This window comes from Mercenaria mercenaria, unplaced genomic scaffold (genome assembly GCF_021730395.1).
Source record: "Mercenaria mercenaria strain notata unplaced genomic scaffold, MADL_Memer_1 contig_3617, whole genome shotgun sequence".
In the NCBI taxonomy this organism is placed as follows: domain Eukaryota; kingdom Metazoa; phylum Mollusca; class Bivalvia; order Venerida; family Veneridae; genus Mercenaria; species Mercenaria mercenaria.
The window spans coordinates 8,142-32,795 of NW_026461773.1; the positions used below are offsets into that span (position 1 = coordinate 8,142).

The window sequence follows — 24,654 nt, forward strand, 5'->3', positions numbered from 1 at the left end:
TGCAATCTATAGATAAAGTACCGTCGATATTGTTACACTTGGTTGCTCATGACTGGTTCCTATTCATGCTAAATTGGTACCCAGCTCAACATACTATATAAACAAAAATCTCGTGCAGTTCTCTCACATTTGACTAGCTACACCGTCGTACTAACGTCAGAATTATTTACCCGCCCGCCACACCCCATATTAATAACTGAGTTGTGAAATTTTATAGTTGTTTACATGTACAATGTCGTCCTAGTATTAAAGTTAATGATCTACTAGTATATACTATTTATTATTTTAACAATCATAACGGTAAATTAGCAATCAGCCTGTTGGTGTTGACTGTGTATCATTTGTCCAATGTTTTTTATGAAATATAGGTTCAATATTATATAAGAAAGTTAGCCTTAAAGTCTATTTTCAAGTCATGTTCTTTTAACCAGCGACTCAGTTGTTTAGAGATACTGCCGTCCTATTACTTACAATTACAGGTGTGAATCGTGCCTTAATGATTAGATAATGATTACACCAGAGAGCGATTATGATACTGGAGTTAAAATGCTGAGCCATCATCTATATACACGACGAACAATATCTACTGTTGGGAGATGCTACGCTACTTATTGGATCAAAGACGTTTCCAACGTAAGACGATTCACATGTGATAAGGAAGTAAGAATTGTGATTGACTGTTAAAAGTGTATATTATTAGTGCTAGTATTCAAGGAAGTGGTTCAGTATGGACGTATTTATGTATTCGTATAGGACTCTCCAGTTTTAAGTTAATATAGCTCTCTGATAGAAATACATGACAAACTGTTATAGTGATTTATATCTTTCTAAGTGAAATACATCATTTAAATGTACATGAAGACAAAGTGAATTAAGTATCGTTTTAGTAGCACACTATCGGAACAGTGTTACAATCTTAGTTTAATATATTATAACGAAAATCTATAATGGCATAAAAATGTTATATGAATTAGTGACTGTTACATTTATCATATTGCGTGACTTTTAAAACCTTAAAAGGACACTGCTAGTTTTATTTATTCATTCATCATTATTTGTTACAGTAGTTAGGTGTCAAATCATCGTCTTAACTTAGTCATTTAACATGCTTCTAATGTCAACTGGGTCTATAAGTATAAAAATGTGTTTAATTACAAATTGACACTGTCGCTCGCTTTAGCGGTAAAATTCTGTCGGCCGTGGGGTGAACGGATGCGGTGTCTGTGTGTTTGCGTTCAAGTTATGTATCTTGGGTGTCACATGTTTACCAGTTTGTGTTAACTGGTTAGTAAAAGGTTTTGCCCTAGTACTTGGCGATTCCTACCTAGTATTGCGTGTGCTGCGTTGTTTGGCCTGGCTTTCAGGGGTGGCAATTTGCCTTGCCTTGCCTTGCCTTACATTGACTCGTGTTGCGATTTCGCTCATTATACGGTGATACCCCAAATGAGTGGAATATGTGGCTCGAGGTTCAATGGACATTGTTGCATATTTGCGTTTGAGTGACACCCGTTGCAAAAGTACAAAGTGTACAAAGTGTCTTGCGTTGTCTTACCATGCGTGCTGTTGTATTGCATTGCCTCGCTCTACATTGGCTCGGGTTGTGCATTTGACCCACATTCCGGTGAGACCCGGGCTGGGTTGGATTCACAATTCGAGATTCGATGGATTGTGTGGTTGCGTGGTTACAGTTAGTGATGTTTGCAAGCCTTGGGTTGGTGCGTCTGTTCTCCTCTCGGTCGATGGAAATTTTATCGCACTTAGACTCTACACGGTGAGACCCTTGTTGAGTCACGAGCGGCCGATCAACTTCCATTATTATTAACAGACTTTAATCCAAGTTGATTACATGATTATATATGAATGTTAAACTTTTATTATAAGTATCAGTATATATTGATGTTAATAAAAAGAGTACTGTACGAGATAGTTGGTTTTATTTTGAGTAATAAAATAATTATCTTACATTGACCATTTCTCTGATTTCCCTTTGAAATAATCTAAATCCCTCTCTATTTCTGCCACACCCCACCACACTGGTTTGTACTCGTCATGTTTTACATCTACAGGAGGAATTTCAAATGGCACACACTGTCCAGACAAGAAATGAACCCATGGCATCACAGACAGCCAGCACGGATCTTTTGACGCCCCAGCAATTTTCCTCACAAATGATGTCATTGCTTCCAATAATGCCTCTCTAAAATTTAAGATAATTGTTACTAAACATGACTGCCAAAACAGCCTTAAGTCACTCACTTGACACTGATCACTTAAAATCAATTTTAACCAAATTTATTGAATATACATCAAATGGTTCATGAGAAGAAGTTGGTGACGATAGCTCTGGTGACCCCTTAGTGAAGTCATTTGATCAATTTCAGAAAGATTAATATAAGGATACTTCTGACCAAGTCTGGGAAACAGGCAGCTGAAAGGGATGACTTTTTACATCTATGGGTCTCTTTGTACAAATTTAATGTATATATCAAAATAAAGTACAACTCCTGCCCCTGACTCCATACTGGTCCAGCTATTGTATGAGGCAGTAAAAACTAAAGTTATCACAGGTTTTTATTGTAAGTCTAAGTCTTAAAGCAAGGGTCTCATTAGAAGAAGTCATTAAAAGAAATTTCTATTAATAGCGGTTTCATTGGAACAAACCTGAGAAAGATCCCTTTGAGAATGTTATAAAGTTTTGTGAACATCCATTGGTTTTAAGTGTTTTCCATTTTCAGCTTTGTGTTTTTGTGTTTTTAGTTTTTAAATGCAATCAACAAATTTGGAAGAGGTCCATACCAATTACATGCATACCAGCTGTGGTGCAATTGTGACAAAAAGCTTTAAAGGAAAACAAATTGTTAAAGTAAATTTGTTGATGTGCTGAATCAAATCAAATGAAATAAAAGAACTTTGCAATACCTTTTGCCAGTGAAATGTCTATCAACTAACTGAAGATCTGGGCATTCTTTTTTCTCTGTATCCACTGAAACTAACAGTGCCTTTGAAAGAGTACGCACACCTTTTTTGTCAGGCATACCCAGGTCCAAAGTTTTTATAACATACAAGAAATACAAGGCAGACACTGTGGCTCGCTCCCTTTTCTCTCTTATATCTGAGGTTTGTAGCTCTTCGAGGTTACATTGTTTCATAAAAGCTGCTGTAATATAGCTTCCCATCTATAAAATAACAAATTGAGCCGTGCCATGAGAAAACCAACATAGTGGCTTTGCGACCAGCATGGATCCAGACCAGCCTGCGCATCCGCGCAGTCTGGTCAGGATCCATGTTGTTTGCTAACAGTTTCTCTAATTACAATAGGCTTTGAAATCGAACAGCATGGATCCTGACCAGACTGCGCAGATGCGCAGGCTGGTCTGGATCCATGCTGGTTACAAAGCCACTATGTTGGTTTTCTCATGGCACGGCTCAATTATTTTTTTCATTATTGTAAATTTCATCACTATAACTTTATTCACTACTAGGATACTCCAAAGTTTCTTAACAGTACTTTTATATAAATTTTGTTCTCTGCTTATTAATGATTTCCAAAATTGAAACATACGTAAAGTGTAAATGGATTTACTCTAGTGAGCTAAACATGGGCATAGTTTTGACACAATGTTAGCTAGAATTATGTTACCTACATGTATTCTGTTAGGTCATCTCATAATGCAGAAGACTTTATTCACAACTCAAAAGGTAATTTCAATATCGAATGAATGTGTAATTTATATTTGGAATCATCCAAAAAGAAACTGAGATTTAGAATGTGTCCTTAAGCAAAAGTATATACATGTATCTTCATTGACTTGATCATGACAGTAATCTGACTTAAAATTTCATCACAATGGAAACACTTTTCAATCAGTTAGAATAAAACAAATAATGCAAGTATCTAAACAGCATAATGTGCAACAAAATATTTATAGTGGTTGTCCAGTCTCAAACCAGTTAACTCTTACAGTTTTAACAGGTACTTACATTTTTTAGAAATTCTTTCATGTCACTCCAGCACTTTCCATCTAAATAATATATTTTCTTCATGCTCTCTGATAGCATCTTAAGTTGAAGAACAATATCGTCAATTGAAAGTTGGCTTTTTTCATTTTCTGTCAGGTCAGGACAGAATGCATGTGCTGCTTTCTCTGCGTGCTTGATAAGGTCTTTCTTCCAAAGAAAGTAATCAAAGAATTTGTCCTTGAGTGACCGTGGTTCATGCTCCATAAAACAGTCAAACTGGTGCCAGACATCTAAAGTCGTAAAATCAATAATAAAATTAAGTATAATAATAAGAGCATGTAATATGCCTGCCAGCCATGTAAAATAAAATCTGAACTAGACGTCCCTATCTAATGTCACTGTGCATTCTTATGTTCCTTATCGACAAGGGATAACTACATAAACTTTATACTACATTGGTTTAGGATTACCAGTTACGATAGGGGTGATGGATTATACAAAATGTCACTACTCTCCAGAGTCAGGAACACTTGTGTGAGACCAAAGATTTACAGGTATTGCTTTGTTTCCTGTCTTTGTTTCTGAAACAGATACACACATTGTGTTTTTCACAAATACACTTTATATACAGTGTATGACAAATCACAGGCCATAACTCCACTGAAAATCAATGAACTGAAACATGGCAATGATGTGCACAATGAGGCATTGCACTGAACAATCTTTGGTTTGGTGGAAATCTGCCTTACACTATAAGAGAAAAACATCTTTAAATTTGATGCATCAAGGGCCATAACTCCACTGACAATCACTGAACTAGAACAAGCCAAAGATAGCACAACTAGACTTGTCAATGATCACTTTTATGAAGTTTGGTGTAACTCCTCCAAGTGGTGTCAGAGCAACTGCGCAGACAAAGTAAACTACAACAAATCTAGGACCATTACACCACTGAAAATATGCACACCTACACTTGACACTTATCATTCCTGAAAAGTTTGGAGGAAATCAGCTCATTAACATACAGGAAAAGAACAAAACATCAAAAATGAAGAATCAAGGGTCATAACTCCACTGATATTCACCATACCAAAACAATATGCACAACTAGGCTTGGCAATGATCAGTTTTGAAAAGTTTGGTGTAAATCTGCCCTATGGTGTCAGAGGAGTTGGGTGGACAAACTCAGTAACAGACTGACTGACTCAATAGTGTCTCGCCTACTACAAGTGGCAGAAATAAATATGTAGTGAATAATGGTAACAACAGTACCACATATGGGTGGCATCACTTGTCTGCAAGTGCTGGACAATATGTAAGAAAAGAATTATATTTCAGATTTATAACTCAAATTTTCTAAGTACAAAAAAAGCCATAATGCTAACAAAATGCAGGGTCTTGAAATACATTGTCCCCTAATGATGATAAACAAGTGAGCAAAGTTTTGAAGCTGTAGCTCTTACAGTGTTTGAGATAAAAACAATCAAGTGACGACAATAAAGCGTAGATTTTTTTTTTGAAAATCAGACAAGCTAAAAATAGCTTACCTATGCTTTTCAACTTCAAAGACACTGTAAGATCCCTGTCATAGCCTTCTCCTGTTTTGTAATTTTTCATATAATGATCCCAGTATTCCTTCTCTGGTTTATCTTGTTTGATTATTACGTATTTGTACGGTATTGAAGAGCCTCCTGCTACAAGGCGTGTTGGAATCATTTCTTCATAGACCATCTCATAGATAAATCCCTCAATTTTCCTGCAAAAGTATTATAAGATTTTATTATAATATATATAATAAATTATATATACTGCACAGATAAAACTTGGTACATTGACACTCAGGGGACCCAGATTGTTACTTTTAAATAACCAAAATTTCACTAAAAATTACACTACACATGTTTTTGGAATGAGTCTTCAAATTTTATTCAAGACAGCAGGAATTTTAAGATTAGAAAAGAGAGTCATGATGGCCCTATATCACTCACCTGCATGAGTATCATTGCTTTAACCAAAAACAAAAACAAAAAATTCTTACAAGGTACAGATATGTCAAAATACACCTAAAAATTGGAGGTACCATCCATGTTGTACCACAAACAAGTGGTCTTGGTTTTTCCCTACAGCCAATAATAAAGAAGATATTAAATATGTTATTTATAGTAACATAAAATGGAAGTAATTAAAAAAAATTATTGTAAGCAAACAAAAGAAGGATCTGCCAAAAAAAACAAGAGCACTGCAATGCAACGCAAATGCAAAGCAATACACACGAAACAAAGTCATAAGAACTTTGACCCCAAAGTGTGACCTTGACCTTGAAGTGAGCTATCCGAAACATGCTCTCTGAACATTGTTTTGATGAGGTGAACATTTGTGTCAGAAATTGAAATCCTTCAAGGGGTTCAAGAGTTACAGAGCAGAAGGGAAATTGCTAACCAACAAACAGACAGACGGAAACCGGGGCAAGAAATAATAAGTTGGGCGTATAGAAAGGAATAGAGATCTTATGGTGATACAAGTTGTGTGCAAGTTTGGTAAAAACTAAATCATAAATGAAGCTGCTATTGCGCAGACAAGGTCAAAATAACTCTGGAACCCAATATGGAATCTGGCCAGTTCAAGAAAGGAACCGAGATCTTATGTTGATACAAATTGTGTGCAAGTTTGGTTAAAATAAAATTACAAATGAAACCACTATCGTGCAGACAAGAAATTGTTGACGGACACATGCATGCACTGACGTGAGCATGAACTGACAACAGACAAAGGGTGATTACAAAAGCTCACCTTGTCATTTTGTGACAAGTGAGCTAAAAATATGAGATACCGAGTTTCAACCTTTTTTCATCAACACAAATTCTTGATAATTTATATGAAATTCAACCACTATATTTATTGTCAATAATAAAGATTAATTTTTCATATTAATCTCATTTAATATTATGGATTAATTGATCTGGTCAGGTATTTATTATTAAGGTTGTCCTAATTTGTTGTCTGCTGTCCATAAACCTTGGTGATGCATGCAAGTCATGTGACATATAGGTAAAAATGTAAGCAACACCGTCTTCGAAGCCCACCCACCGCACCCAATTGTTAATGGAAATGGAAATTCAATTTTTCTGCCATTGAGATTTTGTATATTTCAGTTTGTTTCTTCAAAATGTATGGCAATGTATGGCAAACCCGGCATCTCTTGGCACTATCATTGGTATACAAGAAGGATGAGTTTATTTTGCTGGATCTCACTAAAAACAATCTGCATACCGAAGCCGACCATAGTTGAGCAGTAAGACTGGTGGAATAAATACAGAAGTGTTCAAGTAAAATAAAAAACTTTAATATATTTATTACTTAACAGTTGTTTAGTTCAGAGTTTGGAGGAATGGAGGCAACGAGACATTGGTATCTCATTGTTATTCTAGGAAAGTAGGTCTAACATTAAATTTTGCTGAACTGAAGCAGAAAGATTTTATAAGTTGTTTCCACGTGTTTATGACAGCGGAGTGACTTTAATATTCATAAGGTTCCATTTACGAGATGATGACTAAAACCGAAGCTTAAAACTAGTTTATGCTGGAGAGTGACCTTTATATTCAAAAGGTTTCATTTACGACGAGATGATGACTAAAACCGAAGCTTAAAACTAGTTTATGCTGGAGAGTGACCTTTATATTCAAAAGGTTTCATTTACGACGAGATGATGACTAAAACCGAAGCTTAAAACTAGTTTATGCTGGAGAGTGACCTTTATATTCAAAAGGTTTCATTTACGAGGAGATGATGACTAAAAACAAAGCTTAAAAGAAGTTTATGCTGGAGAGTGACTTTTATATTCATAAGGTTTCATTTACGAGATGATGACTAAAACCGAAGCTTGAAAGCGTTTATGCTGGAGAGTGACTTTTATATTCAAAAGGTTTCATTTACGAGGAGATGATGACTAAAAACAAAGCTTAAAAGAAGTTTATGCTGGAGAGTGACTTTTATATTCATAAGGTTTCATTTACGAGATGATGACTAAAAACAAAGCTTAAAAGAAGTTTATGCTGGAGAGTGACTTTTATATTTATAAGGTTTCATTTACGAGATGATGACTAAAACCGAAGCTTGAAAGCGTTTATGCTGGAGAGTGACTTTTATATTCAAAAGGTTTCATTTACGAGGAGATGATGACTAAAAACAAAGCTTAAAAGAAGTTTATGCTGGAGAGTGACTTTTATATTCAAAAGGTTTCATTTACGAGGAGATGATGACTAAAAACAAAGCTTAAAAGAAGTTTATGCTGGAGAGTGACTTTTATATTCAAAAGGTTTCATTTACGAGGAGATGATGACTAAAAACAAAGCTTAAAAGAAGTTTATGCTGGAGAGTGACTTTTATATTCATAAGGTTTCATTTACGAGATGATGACTAAAACCGAAGCTTGAAAGCGTTTATGCTGGAGAGTGACTTTTATATTCAAAAGGTTTCATTTACGAGGAGATGATGACTAAAAACAAAGCTTAAAAGAAGTTTATGCTGGAGAGTGACTTTTATATTCATAAGGTTTCATTTACGAGATGATGACTAAAACCGAAGCTTGAAAGCGTTTATGCTGGAGAGTGACTTTTATATTCAAAAGGTTTCATTTACGAGGAGATGATGACTAAAAACAAAGCTTAAAAGAAGTTTATGCTGGAGAGTGACTTTTATATTCATAAGGTTCCATTTACGAGATGATGACTAAAACCGAAGCTTGAAAGCGTTTATGCCGGAGAGTGACTTTTATATTCAAAAGGTTTCATTTACCAGGAGATGATGACTAAAAACAAAGCTTAAAAGAAGTTTATGCTGGAGAGTGACTTTTATATTCATAAGGTTTCATTTACGAGATGATGACTAAAACCGAAGCTTGAAAGCGTTTATGCTGGAGAGTGACTTTTATATTCAAAAGGTTTCATTTACGAGGAGATGATGACTAAAAACGAAGCTTGAAAGCAGTTTATGCTGGAGAGTGACTTTTATATTCAAAAGGTTTCATTTACGAGGAGATGATGACTAAAAACAAAGCTTGAAAGCAGTTTATGCTGGAGAGTGACTTTCATAAGGTTTCATTTACAAGGAGATGGTGATTAGAAACGAAGCTTGAAAGCAGTTTATGCTGGAGAGTGACTTTTATATTAATAAGGTATCATTTACGAAGAGATGATGACTAAAAACGAAGCTTGAAAGCAGTGAATGCTGGGACATTTACAAATAAACGTTAATTTGTATTCTAACGCATACTATATACAATATCGTTATTTTTAAGCTGTAAGAGTATATTGCTAATGATTCATGTTTCATTCAGATGTCTATATATTTTATAAACACGCAATTATCATAGATATACATTATATAAAATATATAAAAATAAGTTCTAAACCAAATTTATAGACACATCTGACAGTTTCCATTATGTACATGTATATAGGAAAACATTTTTTCCAACTGACAGAATTTCTTTTAAACTTTGTGTACTGATTAAGAATCAAGTTTAAAACCCTAAAGCACTCACCTGTGTACAAGGCTTCATTTATAATAGTGTGTTTGTAGAGAGTTAGGTTTCTTCTATAATAGCCTTTATTATATACATGTCAAAAATCCTTTTCAACCTAGAGCAATACTTGGAACAATTATGGTAGACATTACAAATGTTATATCACATGCCAAATATCAAGGCTCTAGCTATTATTGATTCAGAGAAGAAAAGTGACCCCACTCCCTGGCAGCCATGTTTTTTGACAAATAAGAAAAATTTTAACAATCTTGGTAGAGGGTCACACAAGGACCATTTGTGCAAAATTATTTTAAAAGCCGACCAGCAGTTTCACACACAAAAAAAAAGATTTTTAAAATTTCCACAATATACATATAGGGAAAAGTGACCACACCCTCTGGCAGCCATGTATTTTGATGAATAAAACTAATTTGAACAATCTTGGTAGAGGGTCACACAAGGACCATTTGTGTAAAATTATACTAAAATCGGACAGGCAGTTTCATACAAGAAGATTGTTTAAGTTTCCTCTATATACATATACGGAACAGTGACCATGCCTTCTGGTGACCATGTTTTTTTTGATGAATCAATATAATTTGCAAAATCTTGGTAGAGAATAGCATAAGGACCATTTGTGTGAAATTATTTCAAAATCGGACCATCGGTTAAGGAGATGTTGTTTCAAGTTTTTCCTATTTTTAGCTCAGGCAGCCTGTATGTCCAACAAGCGGAACCGTTTGAACAACTTTGACAGAAGACCATCCAAGGAACATCAGGGCCAAGTTTCATCAAAATCCATTCAGTGGTTTTGGAAATGTCGTTTAAACACAAATGTTGACCACCGATGACTTGACGCACGCATGCATGCACGGACAGACGGACAACAGACACAACATGATCACAATACCGCACCATGAGCACTTCCTGCTCAGGTGAGCTAAAAATCATATGTATCTGTGCTTGATCTAAAATTATTTGACCTTGAAAATAGATTTTTCAGTATTTTCCGACCTACAAAACAAACAACTGTTGAGTGCAAACAATTCATGATCAAAGCTGGGTACCTATAATCTGCTTTATTTCATGCTGGCCTAAAAGAAATTTTGTTTCCGTTTACATGCTAAATAAAAATTGGGTAGGTAAGATTTATTTTTTATTAAGGGAGACTTTTCGGAAATTATTTTATGTCAAACAAGAGCTGTCAGTTGACAGCGCGCTTGACTATTCTCAATGCTTGATAGTATAATATAAGCTATAAGTAAAACTTTAACATTACAATAAGCATATTCTAAGTCGGAAAGGGGCCAAAATTCAGTCATAATGCTTGATAGAGTTGTCTGCTCCTGTTTACAGACTGGGGTCATGATGGTAAACAAGTTAAGTATGCAAAATATGAAAGCAATATCTCAATGGACTTTGAAAATATTTGGGGTGGTACGCAAACTTTAACATTTGTGTGACGCTCAAGCTAACGCTAACGCCAGCACCGGGGCGAGTAGGTAGCTCCCCTGTTCTTTGAATAGTTGAGCTAAAATGAATACAAATCAGGGGATTAAGCATTTAGAGCATCACAAAGTTGATTTCTAACATCACTGACCATATTTAAAGAATAACAAGAGGACCATGATGGTCCTGAATCGCTCACCTGTTCCCACATGACCCAGTTTTTAGTATGACATCGTTTTTTCTATTATTTGACATAGTGACCTAGTTTTTGAGCTCATTTGACCCAGTTTTACAAGTGACCTAGATATCATCAAAATAAAAATTCTGACCAATTTTCATGAAGATCTATTGAAAAATATGGCCTCTAGAGAAGTCACAAGGTTTTTCTATTATTTGACCTATTGACCTAGTTTTCAAAGGTACGTGACCCTGTTTTGAACTTGACCTAGATATTATCAAGGTGAACATTCTCACTAATTTTCATTAAGATCTCATGAAAAATATGGCCTCTAGAGGGTCACAAAGTTTTTCTATTCTTATACCTACTAACCTAGTTTTTGACCGCACGTGCCCCAGTTTCAGAACTGACCTAGATATCATCAAGGTGACATTCAGACCAATTTTCATGAAGATCCATTGAAAAATATGGCCTCTAGAGAGGTCAAAAGATTTTTATAATTTTAGACCTACTGACCTAGTTTTTGACCGCAGTTGACCCAGTTTCGAACTTGACCTAGATATCATCAAGATGAACATTCAGACCATCTTTCATACAGATCCCATGAAAAGTATGGCCTCTAGAGAGGTCACAAGAGTTTTTTATTATTTGACCTACTGACCTAGTTTTTGATGGCATGTGACCCAGTTTCAAATCAGACCTAGATATCATCAAGGTGAACATTCTGACTAATTTTCATGAAGATTCATTCAATGGTATGGCCTCTAGAGAGGTCACAAGGTTTTTCTATTTTAAGACCTACTGACCTAGTTTTTGATCGCAGTTGACCCAGTTTCAAAGCTGACCTATATATCATCAAGATAAACATTCAAACCAACTTTCATACAGATCCCGTGATAAATATGGCCTCTAGAGAGGTCACAAGGTTTTTCTATTATTTGACCTACTGACCTAGTTTTTGATGGCACGTGACCCACTTTTGAACTTGACCTAGATATCATCAAGATGAACATTTTGACCAATTTTTATGAAGATCCATTCACAAGTATGGCCTCTAGAAAGGTCAAAAGGTTTTTCTATTTTTAGACCTACTGACCTAGTTTTTGACTGCACATGACCCAGTTTCGAATTTGATCTAGATATCATCAAGATGAACATTCAGACCAACTTTCATACAGATCCCATCAAAAATATGGCCTTTAGAGAGGTCACAAGGTTCTTCTATTATTTGACCAGCTGACCTAGTTTTTGATGGCACGTGACCCACTTTGGAATCTGACCTAGATATCACCAAGGTAAACATTCTGACCAATTTTCATACAGATCCCAAGAAAAATATGGCCTCTAGAGATGTCAGAAGGTTTTTCTATTTTTAGACCTACTGACCTAGTTTTTGATTGCACATGACCCAGTTTCGAACTTGACCTAGATATCATCAAGATGAACATTCAGACCAAAATTCATACAGATCCCATGAAAAATATGGCCTTTAGAGAGGTCACAAGGTTTTTCTATTTTTTGACCTACTGACCTAGTTTTTGAAGGCACGTGACCCACATTCAAACTTGACCTAGATATCATCAAGGTGAACATTCTGACCAATTTTCATGAAGATCTTTTGAAATATATGGCCTCTAGACAGGTCACAAGGTTTTTCTATTTTTAGACCTACTGACCTAGTTTTTGACCGCACGTGACCCAGTTTCAAACTTGACCTAGATATCATCAAGGTGAAAATTCTGACCAATTTTCAGAAATACCCCATGAAAAATGTGACCTCTAGAGTGGTCACAAGCAAAAGTTTACGCACGGACGACGGACGCTGCGCGATCACAAAAGCTCACCTTGTCACTTTGTGACAGGTGAGCTAAAAATTGCAGTTTTGCAATTTTTTGTTAAAAAATTTAAAAAAATATTCTCCAAGGCCATAAAAACATTTAGGGTCGAGCCAGAAATTTAGGATAGGTTTTGATAATGGAATCAAACAATTTGTTGTTTTTTTTACGCCTTTCTGTTTTTTATTGGATTCTCAGTCAGTAAACACAGTTTAAAGAAGAAATTCTATCACTAAGAAAATTTTGCCCCATTTCAATATTTACACTGTTGAACTATTGTCCTTGACTATGAACATGACAAAATGATATCTCAAAGTCCTGTCTTTCCCATGGATCGAATTCCTTTAAACTTTGTACCGGTATACTCAATACAAGTGCTGAGTAAAACAGAAATATAAATTAAAATACAGTTTCTTTGCCTTAATCTTGAATTATCTGCCATTGAAAATTGGATTTTTTTGTATTTTCAGACTTTCAAGGGCATGTAATTCAAGATCAAGAAATATTTCTGTTTCAAGCTCGATTATCAGTCAGGACACATACTCTATTTGGCCATAGAATTCTTTGCTCATAGACATATAGGAAACTGTCCGATGTGTCTTTAAATGAAAACAAACAGCTCTTTATGCTTTACCTTTTTTCTTTCATTAAGCGATCCTTTTTTTTCCAGCCTCCCATTTCCTTGTTGCCCATTACCAATATACATTTGTCTTTTGAAGGTTCAAACCTGAACTCTTCACTTGTCAAAACATGAAACTGAATTTTTATACACTTCTCATTAAATTTCCTGAAAACAAGTAAAACAAACTATATAGGGCAATATACCCTAAAAACAATAGAAATCAAACGGAAGCTTTAATAAGAGAATCATATGCTAAGGAATATGGGGCCTATAAATATAAAATCCTCTTCTTTCTGTTTCAACTCTTTTAAAGCTTTATGACACTAAACTTAAGCATGCTGAATAAAATTGTTCCATATTGTTATTTGTTGCAAGAAAACAGAAACTGTACAGTTCACTTGCAGCCTACTTTGTCAATTATAGGCAAGCAAAAATAACAAGGCAGTCTGAAAGACAGCTAAATCCCTGCCACTGTTATGGATAGTGAAAGGATTGATGGTATTTTGTGGAAGCATTGACATTGTAAAGTATATTTTATAGTCAATGTATGTCAACATCAATGAATTTGAATATCCTTCAAGGGGTTTAGATGATACAAAGCGGACACAAAATCGAAGGCTCAAACCTTTGACCTGACCTTGAGTCGACATGACTGACTCATGAGTTCTGCACATAGCCTTGATGAGGTGATAATCTGATCCAAGTTTCATGAAAATCCTTCAAGGGTTTTAGGAGATACAGAGCAGACATAAAATGGAAGGCTCAAACCTTTGACCAGAGTTGTGACCTTGACCTCGAGTCAACATGGCTGACTCATGAGTTTTGCACATTATCTTGATGAGGTGATCATGTGACCCAAGTTTCAAGAAACTCCCTCAAGGGGTTTAGAAGACCAGAGCGGAAACACAAAATGTTATGGATGAACAGGACAGAAGGATGAAAGGAGACCATTCCTATAATCCCCCAACCACTTACGGCGGGGTATTAATAAACTTTATATAACAGGTCTAAATTGCTCACCTTAAAAGGACTGCAACCTTTAGAGATAGCTTCTGAGCAACTTTGGTGATTATTAACTCAGAGCAATTCATCAAGTCTAATTATGAATTTACAGGATTTTCTTTCTTACATCATGGCAGCCCCTAAATAGAACCAAGTACCACCATTTGAAAAAAAAATAGGGAGGGGACTTTATTATGATGCTACAGATAAAATTTGATGAAGATCCATCACATGACTCATTGGAAGTTTTTTAAAGAATAATTCCGTTCTAAGATCTAGTGGCCCCTAAATGGGACCAGTATCCACTTTAGAAAATTTTTTTGAGAAGAATGCTACAGACAAAGTTTGATGAAGATCCATCAATCGGTTCCTGAGAATAAGTTGTTTAAAATTATTCCTATTTTAGCTATCATAAAGGAATCCAACAAGGGACCAAGTGCCTCCACTAAGAGAGGCTACAGACAAACTTTGATGAAGATCCATCAAGCTGTTCATGAAAAGAATTTTTACTGGTTTTTCTACTTACACCTCTAATGGTCCCTAAAAGCAGTCAAGTGTCCCTATTTGAACAAATTTTAAGGAAATCTTACAATGATGCTACAGACCAAGTTTTATGAAGAGTTGTTGAAAGGTATTACTATTTTCAACTCTAGTGACCTCATAAAGGGTTTAACATCTCCCAGTTGAAAGAATTTGGAATCAGACCTAAAAGTGATGCTACAGACCAAGTTTGATGAAGATCTGTTGAGTGATTCATGTAGTTTCAAGGAATTTCTCTTTCTAGCTCTGGCACAGCCCCTAAAAGGGGCTAAGCTCAACTGTTTGTAAAACCTTTACAGTGGTCTATGCACGGATGTGATGTAATTCTGACCAGCAGTTTCAGAAGATGTTTAAGTAAAAATGTTGACGCAGGACGATGGATGCTTGAACATTTACCTATACAAAGTGCAGATGAGCTAAAAAAAAAAAAACAATACCTTAACGCAACACAATTTTCTGATACTGTGTACTTACCGTTCAGCAGCTTTAAGTTGTTTATCCTCTGTTTTTGATGGCTTCTTGGACTAGAAAACAAAACATCAAACTAGAGCTATCACTGAAGGTGATGAATGTACCCCCACCCCACCCCCACAAGCACTGACACAGTGCATTGCATTTTGGTGCACACAGGACTGCATAACTATGTGGACTGTATGTATAAAGACTCTATGTATATACATGTAGTATATTAACAAAAAACAAGGTCCAAAAACTCTGCAGAATATTTATCTAAAAGAACATAACATGCACCATGCACAAGTAGTGTTGGTACTAATCACTTCTGTAAAATTTCATTAAATTGTGTGCAAGGGTTCAGGAGGCTATAAAGCACACACAAGATTGCATTTACAGACTGTATGAATACAGTACATTTAATTTAACAAAAAGCAAAGCCCCATAACTGTGCAGAATATTTTTCTGAAAGAACCTAACATGCACCATGCACAACTAGGGTTACTATTGATCACTTGTGTTAAGTTTTCATTAAGTTGTGTGCATGGGTTCTGTAGATGAGGCACACACAAGATTACATATGCAGACTGTGTGTACATGTATATAGTATAGTAACAAAAATTAAAGTCCTGTAACTCTGCATTTTTTCCCCAAAAGAAACTTACATGCATCATGCACAACTACAGTTGTTACTGAACACTTGTGTGAAGTTTCATTACACTGTGTCAAGGGGATGAGGAGAGTTGGTGCACACAAGATTGTGTCTACCAACAGACACACAGACAGACGGACAGACAGACAACCTGAAACCAGTATACCCCCCTTACAACTTTGTTGTCAGTGGGGTGGGGGGGGGTTACAATGTACAATAAACAAGTGTTGATAACACAGACACTCAATGTTTCATGAAGATCAGGTAGGTAGAGAGTGCAATCTACAGAGAGTTAATAAACTATCACTGTGACCTTAGATGACCCAGTTTCAATTTCTACCTAGATTTCATAAAGACAAATCTTCTAACCATACTTCAAGAAGAACAAATACAAAATGTGGCCTATAAGTGTAAATTAGGCTTTTCTATTATTAAACCTAGTGACCAACATTAATACTCAAGATGACCAAGTGAGAAAATTAACTTGAAAGGAAGACAGTCTGATCAGGTTTTATGAAGATGTTAAAAATATAGCCTCTATGTTAATAAGATTTTCCTGTGATTTGACATAGTGATCTAGTTATTGACCCTAGATTACCCAGCTTCAACTGTTATCTAGATGTAATGAATCATGTAAATCAGGTACAAAATAATGACATCGGTGTTAAGATTTTTCTAACACATTACTTTGTTTCTTTACCTCAGATCACCCAGCATCAATGTATTAAGGCAAACATTCTGACAAAGTTTCATAAAAATTTAGACAAAATTGTGACCTCTACTAAGACAATTAACTGTAAAACTATTGAAGAAAAGATGACAAAAGACAAGCACACAGTGGTATAACTATAGCTTGCCTTGAGCATGAAGTGTTATTGTAAGCTAAAGATCAAGCAAAGAATCAAGACTATATTTTATTGGCTGAATTTTAGTTTTATGATGTTTTAAAGAATAACAATTAAATTAAATTCCACTTTCATTTTAATATGCATTATACTATCTATATAGGGGAAAGTGACTAAGCCACCTGGTGGCCATGATTTCGACAAATTAGAATGATTTGAACAGTCTTGGTAGAGGGTCACATAAGGGCTTTCAAATTTTGTGTGAAATCAATTTAAATCTGGTCAGTTGTTTCATACAAGAATTTTTTTTTAAGTTTTCAATATAAACATATTGGGAAGTGACCACGCGCCCTGGCAGCCATTTTTTTTTTTTTTTCATGAATCAGAATAATTTAAAGAATCTTGGTAGAGGATCATTTGTGCGAAATTATTTTAAAATCGGGCCAGCAGTTTCATACAAGAAGACTTTTGAGTTTTCACTATGCACATTTAGGGAAAAGTGACCAAGCCCTCTGGCAGCCATGTTTTTTTAGAAATTGGAATAAACTGATCAAACTTGGTAGAAGGTCACACAAGGATTATCAGTGCAAAATTATCTTAAAATTGGGCTTCAGTTTCATACAAGAAAATATTTAAAGTTCCCACTTTATACTTATAGGAAAGGTGACCATGCTCTCTGGCAGCCATACTCTTTGACAAATAATGTGATCACAAGCTCATCATGACAACTTTGTGCTCAGGTGAGCTAAAATATGTTTCTTTCTGTAACAACTGATACAGGTTGTTTCCTGAAGAAATACTGCTCAATATTCATTTGACTGTAGAGCAGGTGACACAGTTATCGACAGTCTATAGTTATCGACAGTTCTGTTGATCTTAATCGATTTTTAAGTAAAAATAATGTCATGGAAACCCAATAATATCAAAATGTACCAGAAAAATATTTTATGTGTTCGTTTCATCGTTTTTGAAAGCTGTGCGCCATATTTTTGACTGACCAGAGACAATTTCGTCAGGCACTGTTTGGTGTCATTTCTAAAAATAGAAGTGCTTACGTCATGCGGTAAGAGTACCGGTGTCCTAAATCTTGCTTCTGGAAATTTTCGCTGTAGTTTTGGCGGGTTATTAATGTTAATTTGACCTAATGACGTATATTTGTAGGTTGCATACCACAAAATATTACATGCATCTATTGCGGGTGTCAAATTGGGGGTGTCGATAACTATCTCCGAATTTCAGTGATGTCTACAGTTATCAACATGGTCCCTAATAATATTTAAAAATGTTACAATATGAATATTTGAGTCGTCAAACCTCTTTTCTTATTTAAACTGAGTATAGCAAAATGGTTCATATATAGCATTTAGATGCTTACAAACCATCTTTTCCCTGAATTTAAATGTTTTCTCAACATAACAGAAGGTTTAAATATTCTCCCTCATAAATGAGCACTGCAACCAACATATTGAGGGATGGCTTCGCTGCCTTTGCTTTGGCGAAGTTGTATGCTGTGCCCTGCACAACTTTACAAATAAAATGGCAGGCCGGGTACCAGAAGAGCCGAAACGACATGGACAACCATCATTCTTGACACCCGCGGAGGAAAATCTGCTGTTCCGATACGCAGACTTAATGGTGAAAATTGGTACATAGACAAATTCATCTACATGAATAAAAGCTATGTTTCCTTTTACGAGTTTTTAAGGAAATGATTACGTCATAATTGGTAATTTTCCATTCCAAGACGCGCAACCTAATTCACTTATGGAAAAACACCATATAGACCTTACACTGATATTATTTCTGTGTAATACTCTCGGCAATCCGATATCATTTATTTCTTTAGTGTCATTAATTGAATCAATTAAACAATTAGTGGCCAATTAATTTGCGTATGTTGATGTCGTAACCATGTGATTTGAAGGAGAGGCTAGCTAGCGTGTCGTCTGCACATTTTTTTTATTAAGTAAACAGTTTTACGTGAATAAGTTGAACTTTACTATATTTATTTATAAAATGCTGCATAAAATTTCCAGAAAATTAAATGTCAAATATAGCTGTCGATAACTGTATTCAGATGTCGATAACTATGTCAACAAGGGAAATCGATTTTTTGATCGTCATAACATGGACATATCACAGTAACCGGGAAATACCTTTCCAAAGGGCCAATCAAAAACTGTTTTACATAATAGGATAGATATTGCAACAAGTAAATAAGGAACGTAATTTGTGTATTTATATTTAGATTAAACTGTCGATAACTGTGTCACCTGCTCTACCCTTCATTTTAATTTTGGGTAGTTCAATTCATTTTTTTTAAATATACATATTACTTTCTTATTTATAAATATCAAAGTATCATTATTACTCTCTCTTTTATAAAATTGTAAAAACTTTTATAAAGCTATGAATTTCATAGTATACTTTTCAATTATAATAAGTATACCTGCTGCTTATTTGCTTTATTCTCTTCAGCAACTTTTGCCTTTGCTTTACTTCTTGTTTCCATCCCTGCAGGTTTATCAACGTCAGTTCCTTCCTTATCTGTTTGTCCATTACTCTCTGTAAAGTCATTTGAGTAAATTAACATATCTTCAGCAGCCATGTCATTATCTGGAGGTGACAATGCCTCATTATTGTTTACATTATCATCTTCTCTGACTTGTTTGTCATCCAAACCGTCACCTGTGCTTGGTTTGTTGCTTAATGTAAACAGGTTAATTCTATATGGTGTTTTCACTTCATAGTTTCCTCCCATCTCATTCATGCCAAATGATCTTCCAGAACCAAATACCATTCCTGATTGCTCAGGAATGGTAATTTCAGTTCCACTACTGTTTTTGCTGTCCATCTTTTCTCTTGCATTTGTATCTTTATTTTTATTCTCACATTCTCATTCTTGTCTGTTGCTTTAGACTTATCATTTGAATCTTCTGCAACAGATTCATTGCTTGCAGTTAGTTCTGGTCCTTCGCTTATTTCTTCGGCATTTACTTCCTGATCTTTGTCAAGTCTGGTTTCTTCAGTCTCTTGTTTTCTTTTCTTCTCATTCTCTTTCTGGCTCTTACTTCGTTTTACCTGGCCATTTCCATAACTCTGTACTTCCATAGTGTCATCTTCATCTTCTCCAACTTTGGCCTCAGCACTAGTTGTTCTCATGTCTTTCTTCTTATTCTCGTCATTGCTGTCAGTTTTTGTACTATCTACAATGTTTAGATTTCCTGGCTTATCTTTGCCAATATGGACTTCTTCCAGTTGTTCAGACAAGTCAGTCTTTGAGTTTTCATGAATTATGCTAATGTTTCCAGTATCATTCTTTGAAATTTCAGCTTGTTCTTTTCCATTTTCAGTAGAAATATCACTCTCATTGACTGCCATTCCAGCATCATCCTCCAGTTTTGAATATGACTTATTTTCTGTTGCCTGAGCTGCTTCAGTGTTCACTGAAGCAGCATTGGAGATGTGAGTCATTTCTGAATGTGATTTATCAGAGTTCTCTGATCCACTACTGTCAGGTTTAATATTATTATCCTCATTTTCTTCTCTCTTTTCAGAATGGCCACCACTTTCATCTGTCAAACTTCTATTTTCTTCCCTTTCTGCATCTATATTTTTTTCTCCCTTCATGATATTATCACCATCTCCATCTTTGGAACCTGCTGAAAGGACTGCATCATTTTTCACTACTAAATTGTTTTCTTTTCTCTCCGCCAGTGATTCCATGCCAGTTTTATCAACTCTTCCAGAAGATTCCACTTCTTTCATAACAGATGAATGTTGACCTGGAAGAAAAATCTTTAAATATGAGCTGTCAAACAGAAAACACTCTTCAAGCTACTTTCCACAGAACACAGAAGAAAATAAATTATTCTTCCATTTTGTGGTCAAATAATTTTGTTTTCAATATTAAAGCAGTGAATATTATTAAAATCATCTTATCACATGTTTGACGTCGCGGGAGTGTAATAAAGCCATTACATAACAAGAGCTGTCTGTAAAACAGCCAATGCTCGAGTATTCCAAATATTGTCCCAGAAGCAGGAAAATATTACCCAAAATTTTGAAATATCAAAAGAGTTTTCAGTTCAAAAGGGGACATAATTTGACCAAAATGCATGTCAGAGTTATTGGACTTGATGCTATCAACTAGTTTTATAACCCAAAAGGTACATGTGAAGTTTCAACTTTATATCTGCATTTGTTCTGCAGATAGTAACTTGCATGCAAAACTTTAACCAGAATTTTCTAAGTCCAAAAGGGGGCATAATTTGCCCAAAACACATGTCAGAGTTATGGGACTTGATCCAGTGAGGTTGGTAATTGATCTCATATACAGAGACTCTAGCATGTACCTTATTTTAAATTAGATTTATCTGTCACAGTTTTGATACCAGCAGTTGTCAATGTAAATCAATGACAAGGAATCAGTAAAACCTTATGATTGCTCCCCGTTGCATGTGTTGTCCCAATATATGGAGAATAACGTATTGGAAACAAAATAAATGGAGATAATAAAAAGAAGAAAATTGAATAAAGGGAGAAATTTAAGCATGGGGCATATCATTAAGAGTAATTTTTGCCTAATAGTATATCATTTTGTGAAGTTTCAATAAAATGCCAGACAAAAGTGTGACTGACAGATGGATGGACCGACGGACGTTACTACGGATGAACCTTTATTGGGTATTTTTTTTGTTATAAATTGCCCAACAAGCGACAATAAGAGGGTCATAAAGACCCTGGATCACTCACCACCTGAGTAATACGAGCTACATTTTTCAAATGTCAAACTGATGCTAAATACTGGAAAGTCAGTAGGTCACATTCATGGTCAATGAAATTCAGTTTTACGGTCTGTGTGCAAAACTGTGTATGTCATCCAAATTTCAAGGCTGTATCTTAAAGAACAAGAAAGTAGGTCAGTAGGTCAAGGTCACAGTCAAGTAACATCATATTACTTGGGGTCATCAGCTAATAATAATTAAACAGTCTTGGAAATAGGATCAGATAATTTTTAAGTATTTTTTCCTATATTAATATATAATTTCCTATTTGACCCTAACGGGATAATTTGAACGATCTTGGTAGACATCACCACTAGATGATGCTACATACCAGATAGCAAAGCCCTAGGCCCTGTGGTTTTGGACAAGAAGATTTTAAAAGTTTTTTTTCCTTTCGGTTGCCATGGCAACCAGAGTTCTGCATGAAATTCAATTCTATGAAAAGTTTTGAAAGGGGGCCACCCAAGGATCATTCCTGTGAAGTTTGGTGTAATTCTGCCGAGCGGTTTTCAAGAAGAAGATTTTTTTAGAAAATGTTGACGGACACACGACACGAGACGGACATTGAGCAGTCACAAAAGCTCACCATGAGCCTTTGTGGCGCAGGTGAGCTAAAAGGTATCCAATATGCACTATGGAATGAACAGAATTTACTGTTACCTATTGTTCTCAGTACCTAACGAATGTTCAGAGAAAGCTGCAACTGTATGGTTGCTCTTCAAGGATCATAAAAATACAGTAAATAGTAAATAAAGGCAATTAACTAAATTAAAATACAGTATAATCAATTGTAACTGAAGACTTCCTATAATTTCAAGGAAGGTCTACTGTTCTCCTGCACAAAGTCAATTTGTGAACTTAATTTTCCGAAAATATCTAATCTATTGAAACCATGAGAGAAAATACTTAAGTCATGCTGTATATTAAGAAAATACCTATTTTCCAAAAATTAGATTCGATTAACTAAAAAAAAAGGGGAAACTAAAGTTCCATTAGGCTTTAAAGACAGATGAAATAACTGTCCAATTAGATGTTGTGCAGAATTACATGGTTAGAAAAGCTGCATGAACATTTACAGTTCAAGCCTTAAATGGAGTTAATCAAGAACAGTACATTCAAAAAAACATTCTAGTGTGTTCATCAATATTCAAACCTTTGATAAATATTAGGGAAAACAATTATCAGAGAGAGGAGTTAACAAGAAATTAGTATATTTTGTTCATCATGGAAAAATAAATGTGGAAGCCACATTTTAAATAAAGGCATTTTGTGTTATTAATAATTATGTCACTCCACTTTCTACTTGAAATCAGACAGAACAGGGGCTCAGTGTTGATAAATTGCATGTTGAGGTACACTTATTAAGGGTTTAGCATGTTTAGTGGCATGCTCCCCTTTCAAATTTTAGTTTTTACAAGGTAGACAACACAATTACACTTAAAAGTGTTGTATATTTATATCTGCTTATCTGTCACAATTTTATCATACCATTTTTTCCAATGAGATTATTATTATTGATATGGACAGAGAGGGAGAGATCACACTACACTCCACCCAGTTCTACTCTACCCAATTAACCTTCAATCAAACTACTTTACCCAATTAATTTTCAATTACACCACTCTACCCAATTAACAATCAATCACACTACATTCTACCCAATTAACTTTCAATTACACTACTCTACCCAATTAACCTTCAATCACACTACACTCTCCCCGATTAATTTTCAATTACACTACTCTACCCAATTAACCTTCAATCACACTACACTCTACTAAATTAATTTTCAATTACACTACCCAACCCAATTAACCTTCAATCATACTACACTCTACCCAATTAATCTTCAATCACACTACTTTAACTAAGTAAAACTCTAATCACACTACTCTACCCAGCTGACCTCCAATCACATTACACTCTACCTAGCTGACCTCAAATCACACTAACAGCCAACCAAGCTGACCTCCAATATTCATCACACCACACTCTACCCATATGACTTCTAATAACACTGCACTCTACCCAGCTGACCTCCAATTACAAATCACACTTCACTCTTCCAAACTGACCTCCACTCACACTACACTCTACCCAGCTGACCTCTAATCACACTACACTCTACACAACTGACCTTCAATCACACTGCTGTCTACCAAGCTGACCTCCAATCACACTACAGTCTACCAAGCTGACCTCCAATCACACTACAGTCTACCAAGCTGACCTCCAATCACACTACAGTCTACCAAGCTGACCTCCAATCACACTACAGTCTACCAAGCTGACCTCCAATCACACTACAGTCTACCAAGCTGACCTCCAATCACACTACAGTCTACCAAGCTGACCTCCAATCACATTACAGTCTACCAAGCTGACCTCCAATCACACTACAGTCTACCAAGCTGACCTCCAATCACATTACACTTTAGACAATGGCCTCCAATAATACTACACTCTACCAAGCTCATCTCCGATCACACTACACTCTACCAATCTGACCTCCAATCACACTACACTCTGTCCATCTGACCTCTTATCACACTACACTTTACACAACCAACCTCCAATCACACAACACTCTACAAAGCTGACCCCCAATCACATTACACTCTGTCCATCTGACCTCCAATCACAAGCAACAATATCTGACATGCCCCTTGACCCCTCAGTGTGACCTTGACCACTGAGATAGGGTTTTTATCCTGTGGCAATAATCTGTTTCACTGGCCCAGGGGTAATTATCTCTTCCAAATAATAACAAATTGCTCAATTTAGGTATGGCCTAAACAACATTTTTC

General features: G+C 35.5%; 1 protein-coding gene across 1 annotated transcript; it reads right to left on the reverse strand.

Moving 5' to 3' along the window:
* Positions 1-1,188: 1,188 nt before the first annotated feature.
* Positions 1,189-20,054, reverse strand: LOC128553236 (uncharacterized). The gene is made up of 7 exons (XM_053534361.1): positions 19,510-20,054; positions 15,585-15,634; positions 13,581-13,733; positions 5,508-5,716; positions 3,982-4,250; positions 2,920-3,176; positions 1,189-2,197 (listed from the first exon to the last, which is right to left on the reverse strand). Exons 1-7 carry the CDS (start codon positions 19,912-19,914, stop codon positions 1,960-1,962), a joined length of 1,581 nt encoding a protein of 526 aa, XP_053390336.1. The 5' UTR covers positions 19,915-20,054; the 3' UTR covers positions 1,189-1,959.
* Positions 20,055-24,654: the final 4,600 nt, after the last annotated feature.

Coding starts and splice junctions, on each gene's coding strand:
- LOC128553236 (XM_053534361.1), bottom strand. CDS start 19,914: ATGGACAGCAAAAACAGTAGTGGAACTGAAATTACCATTCCTGAGCAA. Junction 15,635..19,509: donor ATAAAGCAAATAAGCAGCAG/GTATACTTATTA, acceptor TTTGTTTTCTAG/TCCAAGAAGCCATCAAAAAC. Junction 13,734..15,584: donor CAACTTAAAGCTGCTGAACG/GTAAGTACACAG, acceptor ACTTGTTTTCAG/GAAATTTAATGAGAAGTGTA.